General features: G+C 43.6%; 2 protein-coding genes and 1 pseudogene across 8 annotated transcripts; all 3 read right to left on the reverse strand.

Annotated features, from left to right (window-relative positions):
* Positions 1–1,266: 1,266 nt before the first annotated feature.
* On the reverse strand, positions 1,267–5,965 carry LOC148687212 (uncharacterized). 5 transcript variants are annotated; one of them, XM_088664029.1, is made up of 5 exons: positions 5,829–5,965; positions 5,114–5,286; positions 4,852–4,978; positions 3,759–3,839; positions 1,267–3,162 (listed from the first exon to the last, which is right to left on the reverse strand). In XM_088664029.1, exons 2-5 carry the CDS (start codon positions 5,189–5,191, stop codon positions 1,847–1,849), a joined length of 1,602 nt encoding a protein of 533 aa, XP_088520155.1. In that variant the 5' UTR covers positions 5,192–5,286; positions 5,829–5,965; the 3' UTR covers positions 1,267–1,846. The 5 variants fall into 5 exon arrangements, with proteins under 5 accessions (XP_088520155.1, XP_088520154.1, XP_088520158.1 ...); XM_088664028.1 differs by having other exon boundaries at positions 3,759–3,842; XM_088664032.1 differs by having other exon boundaries at positions 5,149–5,286; positions 5,829–5,889.
* A 1,929-nt stretch (positions 5,966–7,894) lies between these two features.
* On the reverse strand, positions 7,895–14,734 carry LOC148687213 (uncharacterized; annotated as a pseudogene). Its single transcript, XR_015948529.1, has 5 exons — positions 14,701–14,734; positions 12,983–13,180; positions 12,754–12,880; positions 11,683–11,766; positions 7,895–10,903 (listed from the first exon to the last, which is right to left on the reverse strand). The product of XR_015948529.1 is annotated as an uncharacterized LOC148687213 (transcript).
* Positions 14,735–16,707: 1,973 nt separating this feature from the next.
* LOC118081234 (uncharacterized) lies at positions 16,708–22,071 on the reverse strand. Of its 2 annotated transcripts, none has more exons than XM_088663993.1 (5): positions 21,987–22,071; positions 20,583–20,760; positions 20,324–20,450; positions 19,275–19,358; positions 16,708–18,408 (listed from the first exon to the last, which is right to left on the reverse strand). In XM_088663993.1, exons 2-5 carry the CDS (start codon positions 20,655–20,657, stop codon positions 17,042–17,044), a joined length of 1,653 nt encoding a protein of 550 aa, XP_088520119.1. In that variant the 5' UTR covers positions 20,658–20,760; positions 21,987–22,071; the 3' UTR covers positions 16,708–17,041. The 2 variants fall into 2 exon arrangements, with proteins under 2 accessions (XP_088520119.1, XP_088520120.1); XM_088663994.1 differs by having other exon boundaries at positions 19,275–19,355; positions 21,987–22,066.
* Positions 22,072–22,810: the final 739 nt, after the last annotated feature.

Raw genomic sequence — 22,810 nt, forward strand, 5'->3', positions numbered from 1 at the left:
GGTAGATCATGATCTACCTGTTGGACATGCCTGCCTATATCCATTGGATAAATGTTGCAGGGAGTTATGGGACCCCTGAACCAAAGAGATAAGTAACATCTGAAAGCCAGCCCTGTATAGCGAAGCTGTTTAATGTTTTATTATTTTTTTATATATGTTGGAAGGAGAAGAAGATGATAATTAGGTGGCCATATTTCAAAAAGTGAAAATCTGGACACAAAAGCACAGGCTTTTGGACAAAAAAGCACCTTGGGTCTGGGGCCCACGACAGGCAAAAGCTTTCCAAGGGGTCAAAGAACTTCAAATAAAAGGAAAAAAGGATATTACAAGCAAAAACCTGTGAACTACAAGATATATAAAAATGTATAATAAGAGGGACGGGAAGTATCTGTGTTTATATGTAATAACTGTGTTTATTCTGTATCTTTTTCGATGATAGGTATGGCTAAAATTAAACCTGTGTGTTTTTAGATGTTGCATTTTTTCTTTGGTATTTGTATTATGTTGTATTTTTGTATTCTTTTGTATATCTGTGTTTTTATTCTTTGTGTTTTTAAGCAATAAAATTTAAAATTATTCTCTAAGAAAGACCACACAATTGGTGATGCGACACTTCTGGTGGCCAGGGGTGTGGGAAGACGTGAGAGAGTACGTCAGGGGGTGCAACACTTGCCAAAGGGCATAGGGGGAATGGGCAGTGCCAGCAGGACTTTTGGAACCCCTGCCCACACCCAGTAGGCCTTGGGAGGTGGTGTCAGTGGATTTCATCACAGACCTGGCTCCGTCTCGCGGCAAGACCACAGTTCTAATTGTAGTGGACCTCCTGACCAAAATGCATCACTTTGTAACATGTGCACATGCGGTGTCAGCCGAGGAGACAGCGAAGCTGTTCGGGGACCACGTTTTTAGGCTGCATGGTTTGCCCTTGAGGGTGATCTCAGACCGTGGCAGGCAATTTACCTCCCGGTTCTGGCGCAAGCTCATGAGCCTCCTACATGTGGAAGTGAGTCTCTCCACTGCACCCCCAAACCAACTGCCAAGCAGAAAGGGTCAACGCGATCCTCCAGCAATATCTAAGGACATCAGAAATGAGGCGCGTGCCCACCCGTAGGGCCAGGGGGTGGCGCTTTGGGGGTGCCCAGACTTTTATGCTGGGAGAAAACCCGCAGGAAGCCATTGCGGGGTTCTGACACGGACTGAGCAGTCATGTTTGCTGATGTTCTTGCACTGTAAATAGCATGCACAATAAAACTCTGAAAGACAAGACGGAGTGGAGCGTCTTTACTCAAGAGTAGCTGCAGCCATTTCTGACAATATGTATAATTTTATAACATGCAGAAACCAATATGTACAAACCAGAGAGGGGACCTAAGGGAAGTCTTTAGAGGATGGGAGGGGGAAAGGGGGGGAATTTGTAATTGGATATGTAACTTGTATTATTTAAATATTCTTTTTCTTCAATGAAAATATTTTTTAAAAAACAAAACATTGACAATGCCCACATTCCTCTGTGTTGTAGCTGAGTAAGATTAAGCAATGTATGAAAGTCTAAAGATTACTTTCTGCACGACGATGGTTTCAGCCTTCCTGTGTTTTCATTGTTCCTTTATTGCAATTAGAAAAATGGGTTTTATGCTAATGTTCTTATAACAGGAAATTGGACTAGAAGACCCTTGCCTTTCAACTTTACAGTTCTAGGACTCTAGAACCAATCCTTCTTCCTAAAATCTCTATAAATCTGAATGGGTTCCTCCCTGTGAGAGTCCGTAGGTGTTAATTAAGAACTCCATTATAACTGAAACGCATTCCACACTCCTAATATTTAAACTGTTGCTTCTCTGTGAGATCATTGATGTTTTCTAAGAGTTACACCATTACAGAAGCACTCCCCACAATCCATACATTCATATGGTTTCTCCCCCGTGTGAGTTAGTTTATGTTCGGTAAGGTTGGCACCCTGACTGAAGCTCTTTCCACATTCCATACATTTAAATGGTTTCTCCCCCATGTGAGTTTGTTTATGTCTAGTAAGGTTTGCACTATGCCTGAAGCTCTTTCCACACTCCGTACATCTAAAGGGTTTCTCCTCTGTGTGAATTCGTAGATGTACAGTAAGTTTTCCATTTTCTCTGAAGCCCTTTCCACACACAATGCATTTAAATGGTTTCTCCTCTGTGTGAGTTCGGTGATGTCTTGTAAGTGACCCACTTTCAGTGTAGCTCTTTCCACACTCCAAACATTTATATGGTTTCTCCCCTGTATGAGTTCGTTGATGCATTGTAAGCTTTCCCCTCTCACTGAAGCTCTTTCCACACTCCATACACCTGAATGGTTTTTCGCCTGTGTGAGTTCGTTGATGTAGTCTAAGTGTTGAACTAACAGTGAAGCTCTTTCCACATTCCATACATTTAAATGGTTTCTCCCCTGTATGAGTTCGTTTATGTTCGGTAAGGTTTGCACTCTGCCTGAAGTTCTTTCCACACTCCATACATCTAAAGGGTTTCTCCCCCGTGTGAATTCGTAGATGTACAGTAAGTTTTCCATTTTCTCTGAATCCCTTTCCACACACAATGCATTTAAATGGTTTCTCCTCTGTGTGGGTTCGTTGATGTTTTATAAGTGACCCACTTTCAGTGTAGCCCTTTCCACACTCCATACATCTAAAGGGTTTCTCCCCTGTGTGAATTCGTAGATGTACAGTAAGTTTTCCATTTTCTCTGAAGCCCTTCCCACACACAATGCATTTAAATGGTTTCTCCTCTGTGTGGGTTCGTTGATGTCTTGCAAGTTTTCCACCTTCACTGAAACCCTTCCCACACTCCATACATCTATATGGTTTCTCCTCTGTGTGGGTTCGTTGATGTTTTATAAGTGACCCACTTTCAGTGTAGCTCTTTCCACAATCCAAACATTTAAATGGTTTCTCCCCTGTATGAGTTCGTTGATGTACGGTAAGATTTCCTTTGTGACGAAAGCTCTTTCCACACTCTGTACATCTAAAGGGTTTCTCCCCTGTGTGAATTCGTAGATGTATTATAAAATGTCCACTTCGATTGAAACTCTTTCCGCACTCCAAACATTCATATGGTTTCTCCCCTTTGTGATTTTGTTGATGTCTTGTAATCTTTCCCCTATGATAATTCTGATTGCCTTCTCCATCACCTGGTTGAAAGTTGGGGAAAAGAAAATATTGTTATGTGTTCAAGGAATAGAACAAGAGAACTTAACACGCAGCAAGATTAATCAACACTTTCTCTTATTTTAACACCTCCAGCATTCCTCCCTCTTCCATGTACCACATTTTTAGGAAAGGAAAGGAAATCTGAAAATAATATCAAGAACCCTTAGTATCCAGTTCTACCTTAAAATCCCATGAAACACTGAGCACCAATAGAAACCTTATATGCTGAGGTGAGGCATCTACGGCCCTCCAGATGTGGTTGGACTCTAAGTAGCATCAACCCAAGTAAAGATGGCCAATGATCAGGGATGGTGCAAGTTGTAGTGCAGCCAAATCTGGAGGGACACACTTTCTAGATCTTCCTTCTCCTCTGAAATTGCTATGCCTCTGCATTCAGTTTTCTCCTTCCTCCCTCATCTGTAATATCTCACTGATACATTCCACATCACCTAAACCTGCACCAGGATGCTGGAAAAGATGGGCCCTTGTTCTGATCCATAAGGGCTCTTTTAATATTCCTACACACTGAAAGGAAACATACAAAGGTACAGTCTCACAGCAAAGTGGAAGTATGTACCTCTCAATTGGTCCAGGACAACATCCCTGTATTTTTCTGTTCCACGCGAGGAGATGAGCTCAGACTTGAGTATTAGAGTCTCTGCTATGAGGAATAAGTAAAATAGAAGTGCTGTTTATGTCATATGTGACAGTAAAAATATTCAAAAATATTAATCTTGTGAAGTAAACAGCAAAGTATTTGGTGGCCCATTAAAAGCTAATAAATGACATGGACCAGGAAACCTCATGCCACCATTTTTACCTTGTGAGTCTCTCTGTATATTATACATAGGTTTGTACAATGTTGCTATAAACTACAATCTTCAACATCAACTTCATTGGACTGGTCATGTTATTCGGATGCCTGATCATCGTATTTGAAAGCAACTACTCTATTCCCAACTTAAGAATGGAAATTGATGTAGCAGTGGACAACCAAAGAGGTTTAAAGGCCCTCTCAAGGCAAATCTGCATATAAGCACACAAAATTGGGAAACACTGGCCTGCGAGCGCTCCCTCACTTCGAGATGTGAGGTTACAGGGAACAAAACAGGGCCTACTTGGTAGCGACGCCCACCCTGTTGAACGCCCTCCCATCAGATATCAAGGAAAAAAACAACTATCTCACTTTTAGAACACATCTGAAGGCAGCCCTGTTTAGGGAATTTATTAATGTTTGATTCTATTTTTAATATTTTGCTGGGAGCCGCCCAGAGTGCCTGGGGAATCCCAGTCAGATGGGTGGGTATAAATAAATAAATAAATATCCAATTGAATAACAATCCCTTAGCAAAGGCGTCATGGACTTTGAAGAAGCACAAACTCCAGACGAAAGGGACAAACAAGCTATGAGGAAAGCACGTTTGGTAAACTCTCATTGTGATTAACTCCGACCCAGAAACCTATGTCCCCACTGTGGAAAGATGTGTGGATCCAGAATTGGACTCTACTGTCACTTATGGACACACTGTTAAGATCATGTTCATGGAAGACAATCTTACTCGGCTACGAGGATTCGCAAAAGAAGAAGACCCAACATGAATAAATGGTTCAAACAGCAGTTTCACACCTCCAACGTCTAGCAGCCAAGAGGGATAAAAATCTGCCCTTACCTAAATAGGCCACCATCTCATAATTCTCCTCCATGACTTCCTTATGCAGAGCTCTTTGGCCTGGATCCAGCAGAGCCCACTCCTCCTCCGTGAAAAACACAACCACCTCCTCAAAGGTCAAGAGGGCCTGGAAGAAGATGAGGAAGAAGAAGAAAACAGCTTCTCTTAGATCCCCCTCATCCTCACTCAACACAGAGGGAAGCTGGATTGTCCCACCTGCCTCTCTTCTCTCCTACCCAATTCCCTGATGCTCTTTCGCTACCTGAGGAAGCTGCCTGGCTCCTCTTTCCACTCCACCTTTAAGAAGAGACGGTCCAAACGATGGTGCCTCTGAGGCCATTGCACTGCCTGTAGGTGATTTGGAGGAGGTGTAAAATGGGCCACTTCTGGGACTCTCAGCTGTTGCCACAATGCATTTCAATGCAGGGAGCAGCTCTTTAAGAAGAACAATGAAAAAATTATTATTATTATTAACTTAATTTATATACCGCCCTATACCCAGAGCCTGGGGGGAGCCATGGGGGGGGGGGGCAGCAGTGAGAAGGGAGATGGAAACTGTTAAACAGAGAGTAGGTGGAATGGGGCTGCCACCCCTTTGAACGGACAAGGACTGGCTTCTGAGTCAACATGCACAGGGTGGGGCTGCAAATCCCTTTTTGGGGGGAGCAGCCTTTTCTGGTTCGTCTCAAGTGTCTTCGCCCCCTCCCCCCACCATGGTGATCTCTGCGCTTCAAAAAGGATCTTGCAATGCAAACCCTGTTGGGGGAGGGCAACCCCACTTTGCAACAGGGTCGGCTGCATCCAGCCTCCCCCCCCCATGATTACCACAGGGGAAAGGCGGAGCCCCTCCCTGCTTTCCTTTCCTCACCCCCCCCCAAAAAAAATCCTCTCGCCTCCTTTCCCAGCTGCCCTGTTTGTAGATTCCGGGAGAGGGAAAGCAAATCCTTCTCCCACCCCCATCCCCAAATATGCGGCACCTCTTTCTCCTCTTCTCCAAGTCCGCTTCTCTTCCGGGAATATTGTCTCTCCCGTCACTACGCAATAAAAACCCCTTCCTGCCTCTCTAGGAAGCGGAGCTTATTGACCCAGAGGGAGGGGGAGGGGGAAGAGATTCCCCTCCCCCTCCCCCTCCCTGCAAACAGAAATGCCCTTCCTAGCCTACAAGCTCTATATTCCCAGTTATTTAGTGAGAAATTCATGGGTTCGATTCTTGCAAGCCGCAATTATAGACGACACCCCCCCCCCCCATGTCTGAAAAGCCTCCTCCTGGGAAGGGGTTCAGAGCAGTAACTTAAGACAAGCCTAAGCTGATGGAGAAAGTTAGGCTTTGTTATGGGGCGCGGGGGGGGGTGCAGCTCAGGGTCAGAGCAGTATAGAATAGATACTTTATTGTCATTGTACATAGTACAACGCAATTGCATGCCATCCCATTAAAAAAAAACAACCCCACAATTACAGACACAGACACACACACAGACACAGACACACACCCATCACAACTCCCCGGGATCATATTATTTAGTTACAGCATTTATGGTAACTTATAGCTCTTGGATAGAAACTGTTTTTAAATCTATTTGTTCTTGATTTAATTGTTCTGCATCTCTTGCCCGAAGGCAACGGTGCAAAAAGACTATATCCTGGATGAGATGAATCCTGTAAAATATTATTTGCTTTTTTATATAAAGATATCTTATTGGTTTTATAACAAATACAAAAATATTGAAACACATAGATAAAAGAAAAAGAAAAGGGCAAAAAACAAAAAATAAGAAAAAGAAAAGAAAAAACATAGAAAAACAATTACTTATTCACATTAGAGCTGACGTATCATCAATCTTTGGTTTCCTTAACAATATAAAGCTCCAATGTACTTTCTTACTCTATTGACTTCCTCCTCCCCCCTTCCACGTTTCTATTTATAACTAATATAATATTATTTGCTTTTTTAAGGCAACGGGAGTTGTATAGTTATTCCAGAGATGGGAGAGGATGGCTTTTAATCTTTTGGGCTGTGGTTATGACCTTCTGGAGCACTTTCCTATCCATGACTGTGCAGCTGGAAAACCAAGCAGAGATACAGTATGTAAGAACGCTCTCTATGGAGCCTCGGTAGGAGGACACCAGCAGCCTCTCACTCAGCTTGTTCTTTTTTAAAAAAAGTCTAAGGAAATATATTCTCTGCTGGGCCTTCTTCACCAGAGCAGTGGTAATCGCACTCCAGGTCATACTCTGCTCGATGGTAACACCCAAAAACTTAAATACAGCCACCCTCTTCGCCAATATACAGGGGCTGAATGTCCGCTGAATGGTTATTATAACCATATTTGACCCCATATTCTACGCTTCAATCTAAAGAATAAATGTCCTTTCTGTTCACAGCAGCTAGACTACAGTCATTGCCCATGATGGAAGGCAATCTCTAAAATAACAATAGAGGCTTGGATTAATAACATCTGGACCATCAAGTCCAGCTGGGGAGGGGGCAGTTTAAGGATTAAGTTTAGGACGGTTTAAGGATTACTTTTCAGTCTTTCTGTGTTTTCATTGTTCCTTTATTGCAATTACAAAAATGGGCTTTCTGCTGTTGTTCTTATAACAGGGGAGTGGACTAGAATAATCCTTGGAGTCCCTTTCAACTCTACAGTTACAGGATTCCAGAGCCTATCCAGCTTCCTAAACACCACTGTTGTGTTCTACTTTTCACAACTCTCCATTCACAATTCTCTTTGCAAAGACCAAATATCAACGGACACTCCTTGACAGTACATGGTATCTTTCATTTAACTTACTATTATGAGACATTGCCCTTGTTGCTTTAATACATGTATGTACAACATTCCATACAAACACCAAAACATAAAACAAACTCCATGCATTTACAATGCATTTTCCATATAAGAGTTTGTTGGTATGAGAGACAAGTGAATTCTATTGGGGAAACCTGGCACTCTCTATAAAACTGATTGGGTTCTTCACTGTGGGAGTCCATAGGTGTTAATTAAGAACTCCATTATAACTGAAATGCTTTCCACACTCTTAATATTTTTTTAAAAATAATATCTTTATTGATTAAAAATTTAAGACAAGAACAAAAACACACAACATACAATTACATACACACATATAAGCCTTACATATGACCAACAAACATATAAAACATAAACACTGCCAGATTCTCCAATCTGCTAACAATTCCTATTAAACAATAACCAATAACCTTATTTCATTTTAAGCTTCTAATCTATGATTCAAACTTTCAGCTGACCTCCAATTAAACTCGCTGTAATTTATCTGCTGTCTAAGTATTTTCACACGTTTCGTAAGTTTATTACCCTTTATTTTTCCCTTTATCTCTAAATCTTTATCTCTAAATCTGATATTCATTTGTAATAAAAATTGATGTTATACCAGGTTCAGTATAGTTCTGCCAGAGGAGTTTCTTTTATATTATTATTTAAATATTCTTTAAATACTCCCCATTCCTAATTGACTTCTTGTTTCATCTGCCCTCTCACTCTGCCTGTTGTTTTTGCAAGCTGCATATATTCTACCATTAATACTTGCCAGTCCATTATCGTGGGTACTATTTTGTTTTTCCAGTTTCTTGCTATTATGATTCTCCCTGCCACTACTCCATACATGAACAATGTTTTCTTTGATCTTCCTATTTCCTTTGGCAAGAGACTGAGCAAGAATACCTCTGGGTTTTTTTTTTTTTGAAGTTGTATTTCAGTAGTTTCTTTAGTTCTTCATATATATATCATTCCAGAGTTTACTGCACAACGATGGTTTCAGCCTTCATGTGTTTTCATTGTTCCATTATTGCAATTAGAAAAATGGGTTTTATGCTAACGTTCTTATAACAGGTAATTGGACTAGAAGACCCTTGCCTTTCAACTTTACAGTTCAAGGACTCTAGAACCAATCCTTCGTCCTAAAATCTCTATAAAACCGATTGGGTTCTTCCCTGTGGGAGTCCGTAGGTGTTAAGAACTCAATTATAACTGAAACGCTTTCCACACTCCTGATATTTAAACTGTTGCTTCTCTGTGAGATCGTTGGTGTTTTCTAAAAGTTACACCTTAGAAACATCACCTTGCCGACAAAGGTCCGTATAGTTAAAGCTATGGTTTTCCCAGTAGTGATGTATGGAAGTGAGAGCTGGACCATAAAGAAGGCTGATCGCCGAAGAATTGATGCTTTTGAATTGTGGTGCTGGAGGAGACTCTTGAGAGTCCCATGGACTGCAAGAAGATCAAACCTATCCATTCTTAAGGAAATCAGCCCTGAGTGCTCCCTGGAAGGACAGATCGTGAAGCTGAGGCTCCAATACTTTGGCCACCTCATGAGAAGAGAAGAATCCTTGGAAAAGACCCTGATGTTGGGAAAGATTGAGGGCACTAGGAGAAGGGGACGACAGAGGACAAGATGGTTGGACAGTGTTCTCGAAGCTACGAACATGAGTTTGACCAAACTGCGGGAGGCAGTGCAAGACAGGAGTGCCTGGCGTGCTATGGTCCATGGGGTCACGAAGAGTCGGACATGACTAAACAACTAAACAACAACAAGAGTTACACCATTACAGAAGTACTTCCCACAATCCAAACATTTAAATGGTTTCCCCCCCTGTATGGGTTCGTTGATGTACGATAAGATTTCCTTTGTGACTAAAGCTCTTTCCACACTCTGTACATCTAAAGGGTTTCTCCCCTGTGTGAATTCGTAGATGTACAGTAAGTTTCCCATTTCCTCTGAAACCCTTCCCACACTCCATACATCTATATGGTTTCTCCTCTGTGTGGGTTCGTTGATGTACAGTAAGGCTTGCACTCTGACTGAATCCAACATTTATATGGTTTCTCCCCTGTATGAGTTCGTTGATGCATTGTAAGCTTTCCCCTATCACTGAAGTTCTTTCCGCACTCCATACATCTGAATGGTTTTTCCCCTGTGTGAGTTCGTTGATGTAGTCTAAGTGCTGAACGAGCAGCGAAGCTCTTTCCACATTCCATACATTTAAATGGTTTCTCCCCTGTATGAGTTCGTTTATGTTGGGTAAGGTTTGCACTCTGCCTGAAGCTCTTTCCACACTCCATACATCTAAAGGGTTTCTCCCCTGTGTGGGTTCGCAGATGTTCAGTAAGCTTCCTATTTTCTCTGAAACCCTTCCCACACTCCATACATCTATATGGTTTCTCCTCTGTGTGGGTTCGCAGATGTACAGTAAGTTTTCCATTTTCTCTGAAGCACTTCCCACAATTCATACATCTAACGGGTTTTTCCCCTGTGTGAGTTCGTTGATGTCTTCTAAGTGCTGAAACTTCACTGAAACCTTTCCCACACTCTGTACATCTATATGGTTTCTCTCCTGTGTGAATTCGTTGATGACCTCTAAGAACTCTACTCTCAAAGAAGCTCTTTCCACAATCCTTACATGTAAATGGTTTCTCCCCTGTGTGAATCAGTTGATGCCTAGTAAGTTTTCTACCTTCATTGAAACCCATCCCACAATCCATACATTTAAATGGTTTCTCCCCTGTGTGAATCCGTCGATGTCTAGTAAGGGTTCCACTGTGACTGAAGCCCTTCCCACAATCCATACACCAAAATGGTTTCTCCCCTGTGTGAGTCCGTTGATGTCGAGTAAGGGTTCCACTGTCACTGAAGCCCTTCCCACAATCCATACACCAAAATGGTTTCTCCCCTGTGTGAATCAGTTGATGCCTAGTAAGTTTTGTACCTTCATTGAAACCCATCCCACAATCCATACATTTAAATGGTTTCTCCCCTGTGTGAATCCGTCGATGTCTAGTAAGGGTTCCACTGTCACTGAAGCCCTTCCCACAATCCATACACCAAAATGGTTTCTCCCCTGTGTGAGTCCGTTGATGTCGAGTATAATTTCCACTCTGACTGAAACTCTTTCCACACTCCATACATTTAAAGGGTTTCTCTCCTGTGTTAGTTTGTAGATGTGTGCTAAGGTGTTCACTCGCATGGAAGTACTTCACAGATGGCCCCTCAAAATTCTGATAATCTTCTCCATCATCTGGTTGAAAGTTGGGGAAAAGAAAATATTGTTACTGTATATTCCTGCGTATAAGACTACCGTACTTTTTAACCCAGGAAAATCTTCTCAAAAGTCGGGGGTCATCTTATACACCGGGTCTTATTTCTTATACGGCGAGTATATCCCAAACTCTATATTTTAACTGGAAAAGTTGGGGGTCGTCTTATACGCCAGTCGTCTTATACGCCGTAATATACGGTACTTGTTAAGGAAGAAAACAAGAGAAATTAAGACGCAGCAAGACCAATCTGCCCTTTCTATCCTTTTAACACATCCAGCATTCCTCCCTCTCCCATGTACCACATTTTTAGGAAAGGAAAGGAAATCTGAAAATAATATCAAGAACTCTTAGTATCCAGTTCTACCATAAAAGCCCATGAAACATGAGCACCAATAGAAACCTTCTATGCTGAGGTGAGGCATCTACAGCCCTCCAGATGTGGTTGGACTCTAAGTAGCATCAACCCAAGTAAAGATGGCCAACGATCAGGGATGGTGCGAGTTGCAGTGCAGCAACATCTGGAGGGAACACTTTCTCCATCTTCCTCCTCCTCTGAAATTGCTACGCCTCTGCATTCAGTTTTCTCCGTCCTCCCTCATCTGTAATATCTCACTGATACATTCCACATCACCTAAACCTGCACAGGATGCTGGAAAAGATGGGCCCTTGTTCTGATCCAAAAGGGCTCTCTTTATATTCCTTCACACTGAAAGGAAACACACAAGGTACAGCCTCACAGCAAAGTGGAAGTATGTACCTCTCAATTGGTCCAGGACAACATCCCTGTATTTTTCTGTTCCATGCGAGGAGATGAGCTCAGACTTGAGTATCAGAGTCTCTGCTATGAGGAATAAGTAAAACAGAAGTGTTGTTTATGTCATATGTGACTGTAAAACTACTCAAAAATATTAATCTTGTGAAGTAAACAGCAAAGTATCTGGTGGCCCATTAAAAGCTAATAAATGACGTGGACCAGGAAACCTCATGCCACCATTTTTACCTTGTGAGTCTCTCTGTATATTATACATAGGTTTGTACAATGTTGCTATAAACTACAATCCTCAACATCAACTTCGTTGGACTTGTCATGTTGTTCGGATGCCTGATCATCATATTTGAAAGCAACTACTCTATTCCCAACTTAAGAATGGAAATTGATGTACCGGTGGATGTACCTCTCAAGGCAAATCTAAAAAATGCATAGAAGCGCATAAAATTGGGAAATATTGGCCTGCGAGCGCTCCCTCACTGTGAGATGAGGTTACAGGGAACCAGGAAGAGGAACTTCTCAGTAGCGGCACCCACCTTGTTGAACGCCCTCTCATCAGATGTCAAGGAAATAAACAACTATCTGACATTTAGAAGACATCTGAAGGCAGCCCTGTTTAGGGAAGTTATTAATGCTTGATTCTATTTTTAATATTTTGCTGGAAGCCACCCAGAGTGGCTGGGGAAATAAATAAATAAATAAACAAATAAATATCCAATTGAAGAACAATCCTTTAGCAAAGGCATCATGGACTTTGAAGAAGCACAAACTCCAGACGAAAGGGAGAAACAAGCTATGAGGAAAGCACATTTGGTAAACTCTCATTGTGATTAACTCCGACCCAGAAACCTATGTCCCCACTGCGGAAAGATGTGTGGATCCAGAAATGGACTCTACTGTAACTTACGGACACACTGTTAAGACCATGTTCATGGAAGACAATCTTACTCGGCTATGAGGATTCGCCAAAGAAGAAGACACAGCATGAATAAATGGCTCAAACAGCAGATTCACTCTTTCAATGTTTAGCAGCCAAGAGGGATAACATTCTTCTCTTACCTAAAGAGGCCACCATCTCATAATTCTCCTCCATGACTTCCTTGTGCAAAGCTCTTTGGCCTGGATCCAGCAGAGCCCACTCCTCCTCCGTGAAAAATACAGCCACCTCCTCAAAGGTCAAGAGGGCCTGGAAGAAGAGGAAGAAAACAGAGCTTCTCTTAGATCCCCCTCATCCCCACTCAACACAGAGGGAAGCTGGGTTGTCCCATCTGTGCCTCTTCCCTCCTACCTGCTCCCGTTGCTCTTTCGCTACCTGAGGAAGCTGTCTGGCTCCTCTTTCTCCTCCATCTTTAAGAAGAGACCGTTCAGAGGGTGTCTCAGAGGCCATTGCGTTGCCAGTGGAAAGGACAGAGGAGGAAGTGTAACTGGGCCACTTCTGGGACTCCCTTAGCTGTTGCCACGATGCACTTCAATGCAGGGAGCACCTCTTTAAGAAGAACAATGAAAAAATTATTATTATTATTATTATTAACTGAATTTATATACCTATAAATTCCTATACCCGGAGGTCTCGGGGGGGTTCACAGAAAGATGGATTTCATTAGGGTGGGAGACATTTACACAGATAGCATGCCTGTTACAAATTAAAGATACCAATACTAATACTAATACTCATAAATTCTAATTACAAAGGAAGAGAAGTGGAAGGATGTACAGTGGTACTTCAGGTTAAGAACTGAATTCGTTCTGGAGGTCTGTTCTTAACCTGAAACTCTTCTTAACCTGAGGTACCACTTTACCTAATGGGGGGCTCCCACTCCAGCTGCGCCGCCGCCGCACGATTTCTGTTCTCATCCTGAAGCAAAGTTCTTAACCTGAGGTACAATTTCTGGGGTAGCGGAGTCTGTAACCTGAAGCGTCTGTAACCTGAGGTACATCTGTAATCCTTTCTATAGGAACGTTATAATAGTATAAGCTGTCTGTCTTTAGAAGACATTCAGCTTCAAATCCCAAACTCTTAATGAGGCTTCCCAAACTCTTAACGAGGGGCTTTTTCATGCTTCAGGGAATGGAAAATGTGCCTCTTCCCTCCAGTTTTGGAGCACAAAAGCAGCACAGCAAACCCTCCCCAACTGCACCCCCCAACATGGGAAACCCAACAAGGTTCTTTCCTTTGTGCCAAAGCAACCTCAGCCTGCCAGACTAGGATTTCTTAAAAGGGAGCTGAGGGGCTTCCCCATTCCCAAGAAGCAAATTATTGTTTCCTTTTGCTTCCTTCTCACATCAGCCTCTTTCTTACTAAGGAAGCTCCGGAGGCCGATGTCCCTTGACACCCCCCATCTCTCCCCCCCTAATTCGAAATCTCCTCCCTCTCTCCCAATCCAGAGGCGACTCTGTTCTCCAGCTGCTTCCACTTCCTCTCCCCCTGCTTGACCTCCCAATCTCCGCCCCACTGTGGAAGGGGCTTCAGCAGCAGATTTCGGAGGGGGGTAGATCAGGGTCCTGGAGGAGCTCACCCCTCCCCTGACGCAGGAGGCAGACCCTGGGGGGAGCGGTGGGCGGCAGGAGGGGGAAGCGGTGAGAAGGGAGATGGAAGCTATTAAAGAGAGAGGAGCATCACTAGGTGGAATGGGGCTGCCACCCCTTTGAACGAGCTAGGACCTACTTCTGAGTTAACATGCACAGGGTGGGGCTGCAAATCCCTGTTGGGTGGCACCCTTTTGTGGTTCGTGTCAAGTTTCGCCCCCTCCCATCCCCCATGGGAGGCTGGCTTGATCTCTGAGTTTCAAAAAGTTGGGAGGGCAAGGACCCCACTTTGCAACAGGGTGGGCTGCATCCAGTCTTCCCCCACCCCCATGATTCCCACAGGGACAATGCGGAGCCCCTCCCTACTTTCCTTTCTCTCCCCCCCCGCCTCCAATCCTCCCGCCTCCTTTCCCAGCTGCCCTGTTTGTAGATTCAGGGAGAGGGAAAGCGAATCCTTCTCTCACCCCCACCCCAAATAACCCCAAATATGCGGCACCTCTTTCTCCTCTTCTCCAAGTCCGCTTCTCTTCCGGGAATGAGGATGGAGACCCCGCCCCTCCAGATTCCCTCCCCTCCCAATAAAAACTTCCTGCCTCTCTAGGAAGCGGAGCTCATTGACCCAGAGTAAGGGGGAGGGGTAGGAGACCCGCCTCCCGCTCCCTGCAAACAGGAATTCCCTTCCAGGCCTGGAAGCTCTGTATTCCCGTTGATTTAGGGAGAAATTCATGGGTTCGATTTTTGCAAACGGCAATGAAAGACGAACCCCCCCCCCCCCCCATGTCTGAAAAGCCTCCTCCTGGGAAGGGGTTCAGAGCAGTAACTTAAGACAAGCCTAAGCTGATGGAGAAAGTTAGGCTTTGTTATGGGGCGGGGGTGTGTGCAGCTCAGGGTCAGAGCAGTTGCTTTGCATGCAGAAGGTCTCATTCTTACTTTCACGTTTGGTGGGAGTGTAGCACTGTAGCATGGTCCATATCTTCTGGGGAAGAGCTTTTTATCTGACCTCCAAAATCTCTAAACAATCGATCCGTCCTTATTTAGCATGCCTTATAGAATAGAATAGAAACAAAACTTTATTGTCATTGTACATAGTACAACGAAATTGCATGCCGTCCCATAAAAAAACAAAATAAAAACAATTACAGACACACACCCGTCACAACTCCCCAGGATCATACGGTATTATTTAGTTACAGCATTTAAGATGGTTATAGCTCTTGGATAGAAACTTTTTAAATCTATTCGTTCTTGATTAAATTGTTCTGCATCTCTTGCCCGAAGGTAACGGTGCAAAAAGACTATATCCTGGATGAGATGAATCCTGTAAAATATTATTTGCTTTTTTAAGGCAACGGGAGTTGTATAGTTATTCCAGAGATGGGAGAGGATGGCTTTTAATCTTTTGGGCTGTGGTTATGACCTTCTGGAGCACTTTCCTATCCATGACTGTGCAGCTGGAAAACCAAGGAGAGATACAGTATGTAAGAACGCTCTCTATGGAGCCTCGGTAGGAGGACACCAGCAGCCTCTCACTCAGCTTGTTCTTTTTTTAAAAAAAGTCTGAGGAAATATATTCTCTGCTGGGCCTTCTTCACCAGAGCAGTGGTAATCGCGCTCCAGGTCATACTCTGCTCGATGGTAACACCCAAGTACGTAAATACAGTCACCCTCTCCACCAATATACAGGGGCTGAATGTCCACTGAATGGTTATAATAAGCATATTTGACCCTATATTCTACGCTTCGATCTAAATAATAAATGTCCTTTCAGTTTACAGCAGCTAAACTACAGTCATTGACCATGATGGAAGACATCCTCTAAAACAGGAGTCCCCAAACTAAGGCCCGGGGGCCGGATGCGGCCGAATCGCCTTCTCAATCCGGCCCACGGACGGTCCAGGAACCAGCATGTTTTTACATGAGTAGAATGTGTTCTTTTATTTAAAATGCCTCTCTGTGGGGCATAGGAATTCATTCATTTTTCTCTCTTTTTTTCAAAATATAGTCCGGCCCCCCATGAGGTCTGAGGGACGGTGGACCGCCCCCCTGCTGAAAAAGTTTGCTGACCCCTGCTCTAAAATAACAATAGAGGCTTGGATCAATAACATCTGGACCATCAAGTCCAGCTGGGGAGGGGGCAGTTTAAGGATTAAATTTAGGACGGTTTAAGGATTACTTTTCAGTCTTTCTGTGTTTTCATTGTTCCTTTATTGCAATTACAAAAATGGGCTTTCTGCTGCTGTTCTTATAACAGGGAGGTGGACTAGAATAATCATCCCTTTCAACTCTACAGTTACAGGATTCAGGAGCCTATCCTGCTTCCTAAACACCACTGTTGTGTTCTGCTTTTCACAACTCTCCATTCCTAACTCTGTCTGGCAAAGATCAAATATCAATGGACTCTCAGCACATGTTCACTGACAATGAGAACTCCAGGGTCACATTCTGCACATCCCTAACAGTGCATTGTATCTTTCATTTAACTTACTATTATGAGACATTGCCCTCGTTGCTTTAATACATGTATGTACAACATTCCATACAAACACCAAAACATAAAACACACTCCATGCATTTACAATGCGTTTTCCATATAAGAGTTTGTTGGTATGAGAGACAAGTGATCTCTATTGGGGAAACCTGGCACTCTCTATAAAACTGAATGGGTTCTTCCCTGTGAGAGTCCGTAGGTGTTAATCAAGAACTCCATTGTAACTGAAATGCTTTCCACACTCCTAATATTTAAACTGTTGCTTCTCTGTGAGATCGTTGATGTTTTCTAAGAGTTACACCATTACAGAAGCACTCCCCACAATCCGTACATTCATATGGTTTCTCCCCTGTGAGTTTGTTGATGTACAGTAAGATTTCCTTTGTGACGAAAGCTCTTTCCACACTCTGTACATCTAAAGGGTTTCTCCCCTGTGTGAATTCGTAGATGTATTCTAAAATGTCCACTACGACTGAAACTCTTTCCACACTCCATACATTTAAATGGTTTCTCCCCTGTGTGAATTCGTAGATGTGCAGTAAGTTTCCCATTTTCTCTGAAACCCTTCCCACACTCCACACATCTATATGGTTTCTCCTCTGTGTGGGTTCGTAGATGTACAGCAAGTTGTCTATTTTCTCTGAAGCCCTTTCCACACACAATGCATTTAAATGGTTTCTCCCCTGTGTGGATTCGTTGATGTATAGTAAGGCTTGCACTCTGATTGAATCCCTTTCCACACTCCAAACATTTATATGGTTTCTCCCCGGTATGAGTTCGTTGATGCATTGTAAGCTTTCCCCTATCACTGAAGCTCTTTCCACACTCCATACATCTGAATGGTTTTTCCCCTGTGTGAGTTCGTTGATGTAGTCTAAGTGCTGAACTAACAGCGAAGCTCTTTCCACATTCCATACATTTAAATGGTTTCTCCCCCGTATGAGTTCGTTTATGTTCAGTAAGGTTTGCACTCTGCCTGAAGCTCTTTCCACACTCCATACATCTAAAGGGTTTCTCCCCTGTGTGAATTCGTAGATGTACAGTAAGCTTCCCATTTTCTCTGAAACCCTTCCCACACTCCATACATCTATATGGTTTCTCTTCTGTGTGGGTTCGTAGATGTACAGTAAGTTTCCCATTTTCTCTGAAGCACTTCCCACAATTCATACATCTAAATGGTTTCTCCCCTGTGTGAGTTCTTTGATGTCTTCTAAGTGCTGCAACTTCACTGAAACCCTTCCAACATTCCATACATCTATATGGTTTCTCCCCTGTGTGAATTCGTTGATGTGCTCTAAGAACTCTACTCTCAAAGAAGCTCTTTCCACAATCCTTACATGTAAATGGTTTTCCCCCTGTGTGAATCAGTTGATGCCTAGTAAGTTTTCTACCTTCATTGAAACCCATCCCACAATCCATACATTTAAATGGTTTCTCCCCTGTGTGAATCCGTCGATGTCTAGTAAGGGTTCCACTGTCACTGAAGCCCTTCCCACAATCCATACACCCAAATGGTTTCTCCCCTGTGTGAGTCCGTTGATGTCGAGTAAGGGTTCCACCCTGACTGAAACTCTTTCCACACTCCATACATTTAAAGGGTTTCTCTCCTGTGTTAGTTTGTAGATGTTGGCTAAGGTCTTCACTCACACTGAAGTACTTCACAGATGGCCCCTCATAATTCTGATTGTCTTCTTCATCACCTGGTTGAAAGTTGGGGAAAAGAAAATATTGTTATCTATTCAAGGAATAGAACAAGAGAAATTAACACACAGCAAGACCAATCAGCCCTTTCTATTCTTTTAACACCTCTAGCATTCCTCCCTCTCCCATGTACCACATTTTTTAGGAAAGGAAAGGAAATCTGAAAATAAGAACCCTTAGTATCCAGTTCCACCTTTAAATCCCATTTAACACTGGGCACCAAGAGAAACCTTCTATGCTGAGGTGAGGCATCTATGCCCCTCCAGATGTGGTTGGACTCTAAGTAGCATCAACCCAAGTAAAGATGGCCAACGATCAGGGATGGTGCGAGTTGTAGTGCAGCAACATCTGGAGGGACACGCTTTCATTTCATTTAAAATAATTTTTATTCAAATTTTTAAAAAGCCAAGAAAATTGCACAACTTACATAACATGGGGGAAATGGAAAAAAGGATCAGAAAAAAGAGAAGAAAAGACAGAAAAAGAATGAAATAGGGGGAAAAAAACCATACATAAAAGAAATTCATTTTAAAAATTCACTTCCAATCATTTATATATCGCTTCCAAGATAGCCAATGATCAGGGATAGTGAGAGTTGTAGTGCAGCAACATCTGGAGGGAACACTTTCTCAATCTTCTTCCTCCTCTGAAATTGCTACGCCTCTGTATTCAGTTTTCTCCATCCTCCCTCATCTGTAATATCTCACTGATACATTTCAACCAGCTGTACACATCACCTAAACCTGCACCAGGATGCTAGAAAAGATGGGCCCTTGTTCTGATCCAAAAGGGCTCTTTTTATATTCCTACACACTGAAAGGAGACATAAAAAGGTACAGTCTCACAGCAAAGTGGAAGTATGTACCTCTCAATTGGTCCAGGACAACATCCCTGTATTTTTCTGTTCCAAGTGAGGAGATAAGCTCAGACTTGAGTATTAGAGTCTCTGCTATGAGGAATAAGTAAAACAGAAATGGTTTATGTCATATGTGACTGTAAAAATATTCAAAAATATTAATCTTGTGAAACAAACAGCAAAGTATCTGGTGGCCCATTAAAAGCTAATAAATGACGTGGACCAGGAAATTTCATGCCACCATTATTACCCTGTGAGTCTCTTTATAGATTATACACAGGTTATTTTTGGGATTTCCTACCCCAATATCAGCTTATGAAGAGTTACCTATTGACAAAAGTACATTATTGCTATAAACTACAATCCTCAACATCAACTTCGTTGGGCTGGTCATGTTGTTCGGATGCCTGATTATCGTATTCGGAAGCAGCTACTCTATTCCCAACTTAAGAATGGAAATTGATGTACCAGTGGATGTACCTCTTAAGGCAAATCTAAAAAAATGCATATAAGCACACAAAATCGGCAAACACTGGCCTGCAAGCACTCCCTCACTGCAAGATGTGAGGTTACAGGGAAACAGGAAGAGGGCCTTCTCAGTAGCGGCACCCACCCTGTTGAACGCCCTCTCATCAGATGTCAAGGAAATAAACAACTATCTGACTTTTCTAAGACATCTGAAGGCAGCCCTGTTTAGGGAATTTATTAATGTTTGATTCTATGTTTAATATTTTCCTGGAAGCTGCCCATAGTGGCTGGGGAAACCCACCCAGATGGGCGGGGTATAAATTAATTAATTATTATTATTATTTGGCAAACTCTCATTGTGATTAACCCCCGCCCGGAAACCTATGTCCCCACGGCGGAAAAATGTGTGGATCCAGAATTGGACTCTACAGTCACTTACGGACACACCATTAAGACCATGTTCATGGAAGACAATCTTACTCAGCTACAAGGATTCGCAAAAGAAGAAGACACAGCATGAATAAATGGCTCAAACAGCAGATTCACACCTCCAATATCTAACAGCCAGGAGGAAAAGAATGTGCCCTTACCTAGAGAGGCCACCAACTCATAATTCTCCCCCATGACTTCCTTGTGCAGAGCTCTTTGGCCTGGATCCAGCAGAGCCCACTCTTCCTCTGTGAAAAACACAGCCACCTCCTCAAAGGTCAAGAGGGCCTGGAAGAAGAAGAGGAAGAAGAAAACAGAGCTTCTCTTAGATCTCCATCATCCCCGCTCAACACAGAGGGAAGCTGGGTTGTCCCATCTGTGCCTCTTCCCTCCTCCCTGCTCCCATTACTCTTTCGCTACCTGAAGAAGCTGCCTGGCTCCTCTTTCCACTCCATCTTTAAGAAGAGACCGTTCAGAGGGTTTACCAGAGGCCATTGCGTTGCCAGTGAAAAGGACGGAGGAGGAGGAGGCGTAAACTGGGCCACTTCTGGGACTCTCTTAGCTGTTGCCACGATGCATTTCGGTGCAGGGAACACCTCTTTAAGAAGAACAATGAAGAAATAATAATAATAATAATAATAATAATAATAATAATAATTTATATACCGCCCTATACCCAGAGGTCTCAGGGCGGTTCACAGAAAGATGGATTTAATTAAGGTGGGAGACATTTACACAGATAGCATAACTGTAACAAATTACAAATATCATTACTAATAAACCCCAAACTTGTAATGAAGTGCCACATAAAGCATTACGGTTGTCGTAGTATGTTTGTTTGTGGGTCGTAAATTCCTTGACCCACAGAGTCTGCTGCCCGGCACTGTGATTAGTCCGATTTATGATAATAATAATAATAATAATAATAATAATTTATTATTTATACCCCGCCCATCTGGCCGAGTTCCCCCAGCCACTCTGGGCAGCTTATAACAAAATATTAAAATACAGAAATCCATCAAACATTAAAAGCTTCCCTAAACAGGGCTGTCTTGAGATGCCTTCTAAAGGTCTGGTAATTATTGTTCTATTTGACCTCTAGTGGGAGGGCATTCCACAGGGTGGGTGCCACTACCGAGAAGGCCCTCTGCCTGGTTCCCTGTAACTTGGCTTCTCGTAGCGAGGGAACCGCCAGAAGGCCCTCGCGCTGGACCTCGATCCTGACTGATTTTATGGCTGCCCAACATGTTTCCTCAGCGGCTCTGCTGGTCCTGTAGGAGCTCACCCCTCCCCTGCCATCCAGACTGCCTCCCTGACATAGGAGGCAGAGCCTGGGGGGAGCCATGGGGGGGCAGGAGGGGGGCAGCAGTGAGAAAGGAGATGGAGGCTGTTAAACAGAGAGTAGCATCACTAGGTGGAATGGGGCTGCCACCCCCTTTGAATGGAGGACTGACTTCTGAGTCTACATGCACAAAGTGGGGCTGCAAATCCTTTTTTGGGGGGCACCCTTTTCTGGTTAAGCTCAAGTGTCTTCGCTCCCCTCCCCTCCCCTCACCATGGGAGGCTGGCTTGGTCTCTGCGCTTCAAAAAGGATCTTGCAATGCAAACCCCGTTGGGAGAGGGGGACCCCACTTTGCAACAGGGTGGGCTCCATGCAGCCTCCCCCCCCACTGATTCCCACAGGGGAAAGGCGGAGCCCCTCCCTGCTTTCCTTTCTCCTCCCCCCCCCCAATCCTCCCGCCTCCTTTCCCAGCTGCCCTGTTTGTAGATTCAGGGAGAGGGAAAGCAAATCCCCCCCCCAAATAACCCCCAAATATGCGGCACCTCTTTCTCCTCTTCTTCAAGTCCGCCTCTCTTCTGGGAATGAGGATGGAGACCCCGCCCCTCCAGATTCCCCCCCCCACGCAATAAAAACCCCTTCCTGCCTCTCTAGGAAGCGGAGCTCATTGACCCTGAGGGAGGGGGAGTGGCAGGTGATTCGCCTCCCCCTCCCTGCAAACAGGAATTCCCTTCAAAGCCTGTAATTCCCGTTTATGTAGGGAGAAATTCATGGGTTCAATTTCTGCAAGCGGCAGCGAAAACACACAGACACACCAATTTCTAAATAGCCGCCTCCAGGGAAGGGGTTTAGAGCAGTAACTTAAGACAACCATAAAAGCTGGTCCAGTCTCATTACAATGTGTACCTTAATAAAAAAAATCTGGTGCTGATGGCGAAAGTTAGGCTTTGTTATTGGGGGGGTGCAGCTCAGTGGTAGAGCAGTTGCTTGGCAGGCAGAAGGTCTCGGATTCAGACCTTGGCATGCAGAAGGTCTCGGATTAAGTGCCACAGGGTTCTGTCTTGGGCCCAGTCTTGTTCAACATCTTTATCAATGACTTGGATGATGGGCTTGAGGGCATCCTGAGCAAGTTTGCAGATGACACCAAATTGGGAGGGGTGGCTAACACCGCAGAGGACAGGATCACACTTCAGAATGACCTTAACAGATTAGACAACTGGGCCAAAGCAAACAAGATGAATTTTAACAAGGAGAAATGTAAAGTACTACACTTGGGCAAAAAAAATGAAAGACACAAATACAGGATGGGAGACACCTGGCTTGAGAGCAGTACATGTGAAAAGGATCTAGGAGTCTTGGTAGACCACAA

The sequence above is a fragment of the Zootoca vivipara genome, chromosome 2, assembly GCF_965207765.1.
Source record: "Zootoca vivipara chromosome 2, rZooViv2.hap1.1, whole genome shotgun sequence".
In the NCBI taxonomy this organism is placed as follows: Eukaryota; Metazoa; Chordata; class Lepidosauria; order Squamata; family Lacertidae; genus Zootoca; species Zootoca vivipara.

Coding starts and splice junctions, on each gene's coding strand:
- LOC118081234 (XM_088663993.1), bottom strand. CDS start 20,657: ATGGCCTCTGGTAAACCCTCTGAACGGTCTCTTCTTAAAGATGGAGTG. Junction 20,451..20,582: donor GAGCCAGGCAGCTTCTTCAG/GTAGCGAAAGAG, acceptor TTCTTCTTCCAG/GCCCTCTTGACCTTTGAGGA. Junction 19,359..20,323: donor TGAGTTGGTGGCCTCTCTAG/GTAAGGGCACAT, acceptor TATTCCTCATAG/CAGAGACTCTAATACTCAAG.
- LOC148687212 (XM_088664028.1), bottom strand. CDS start 5,191: ATGGCCTCAGAGGCACCATCGTTTGGACCGTCTCTTCTTAAAGGTGGA. Junction 3,843..4,851: donor TGAGATGGTGGCCTATTTAG/GTAAGGGCAGAT, acceptor TATTCCTCATAG/CAGAGACTCTAATACTCAAG. Junction 3,163..3,758: donor TGTCCTGGACCAATTGAGAG/GTACATACTTCC, acceptor ACTTTCAACCAG/GTGATGGAGAAGGCAATCAG.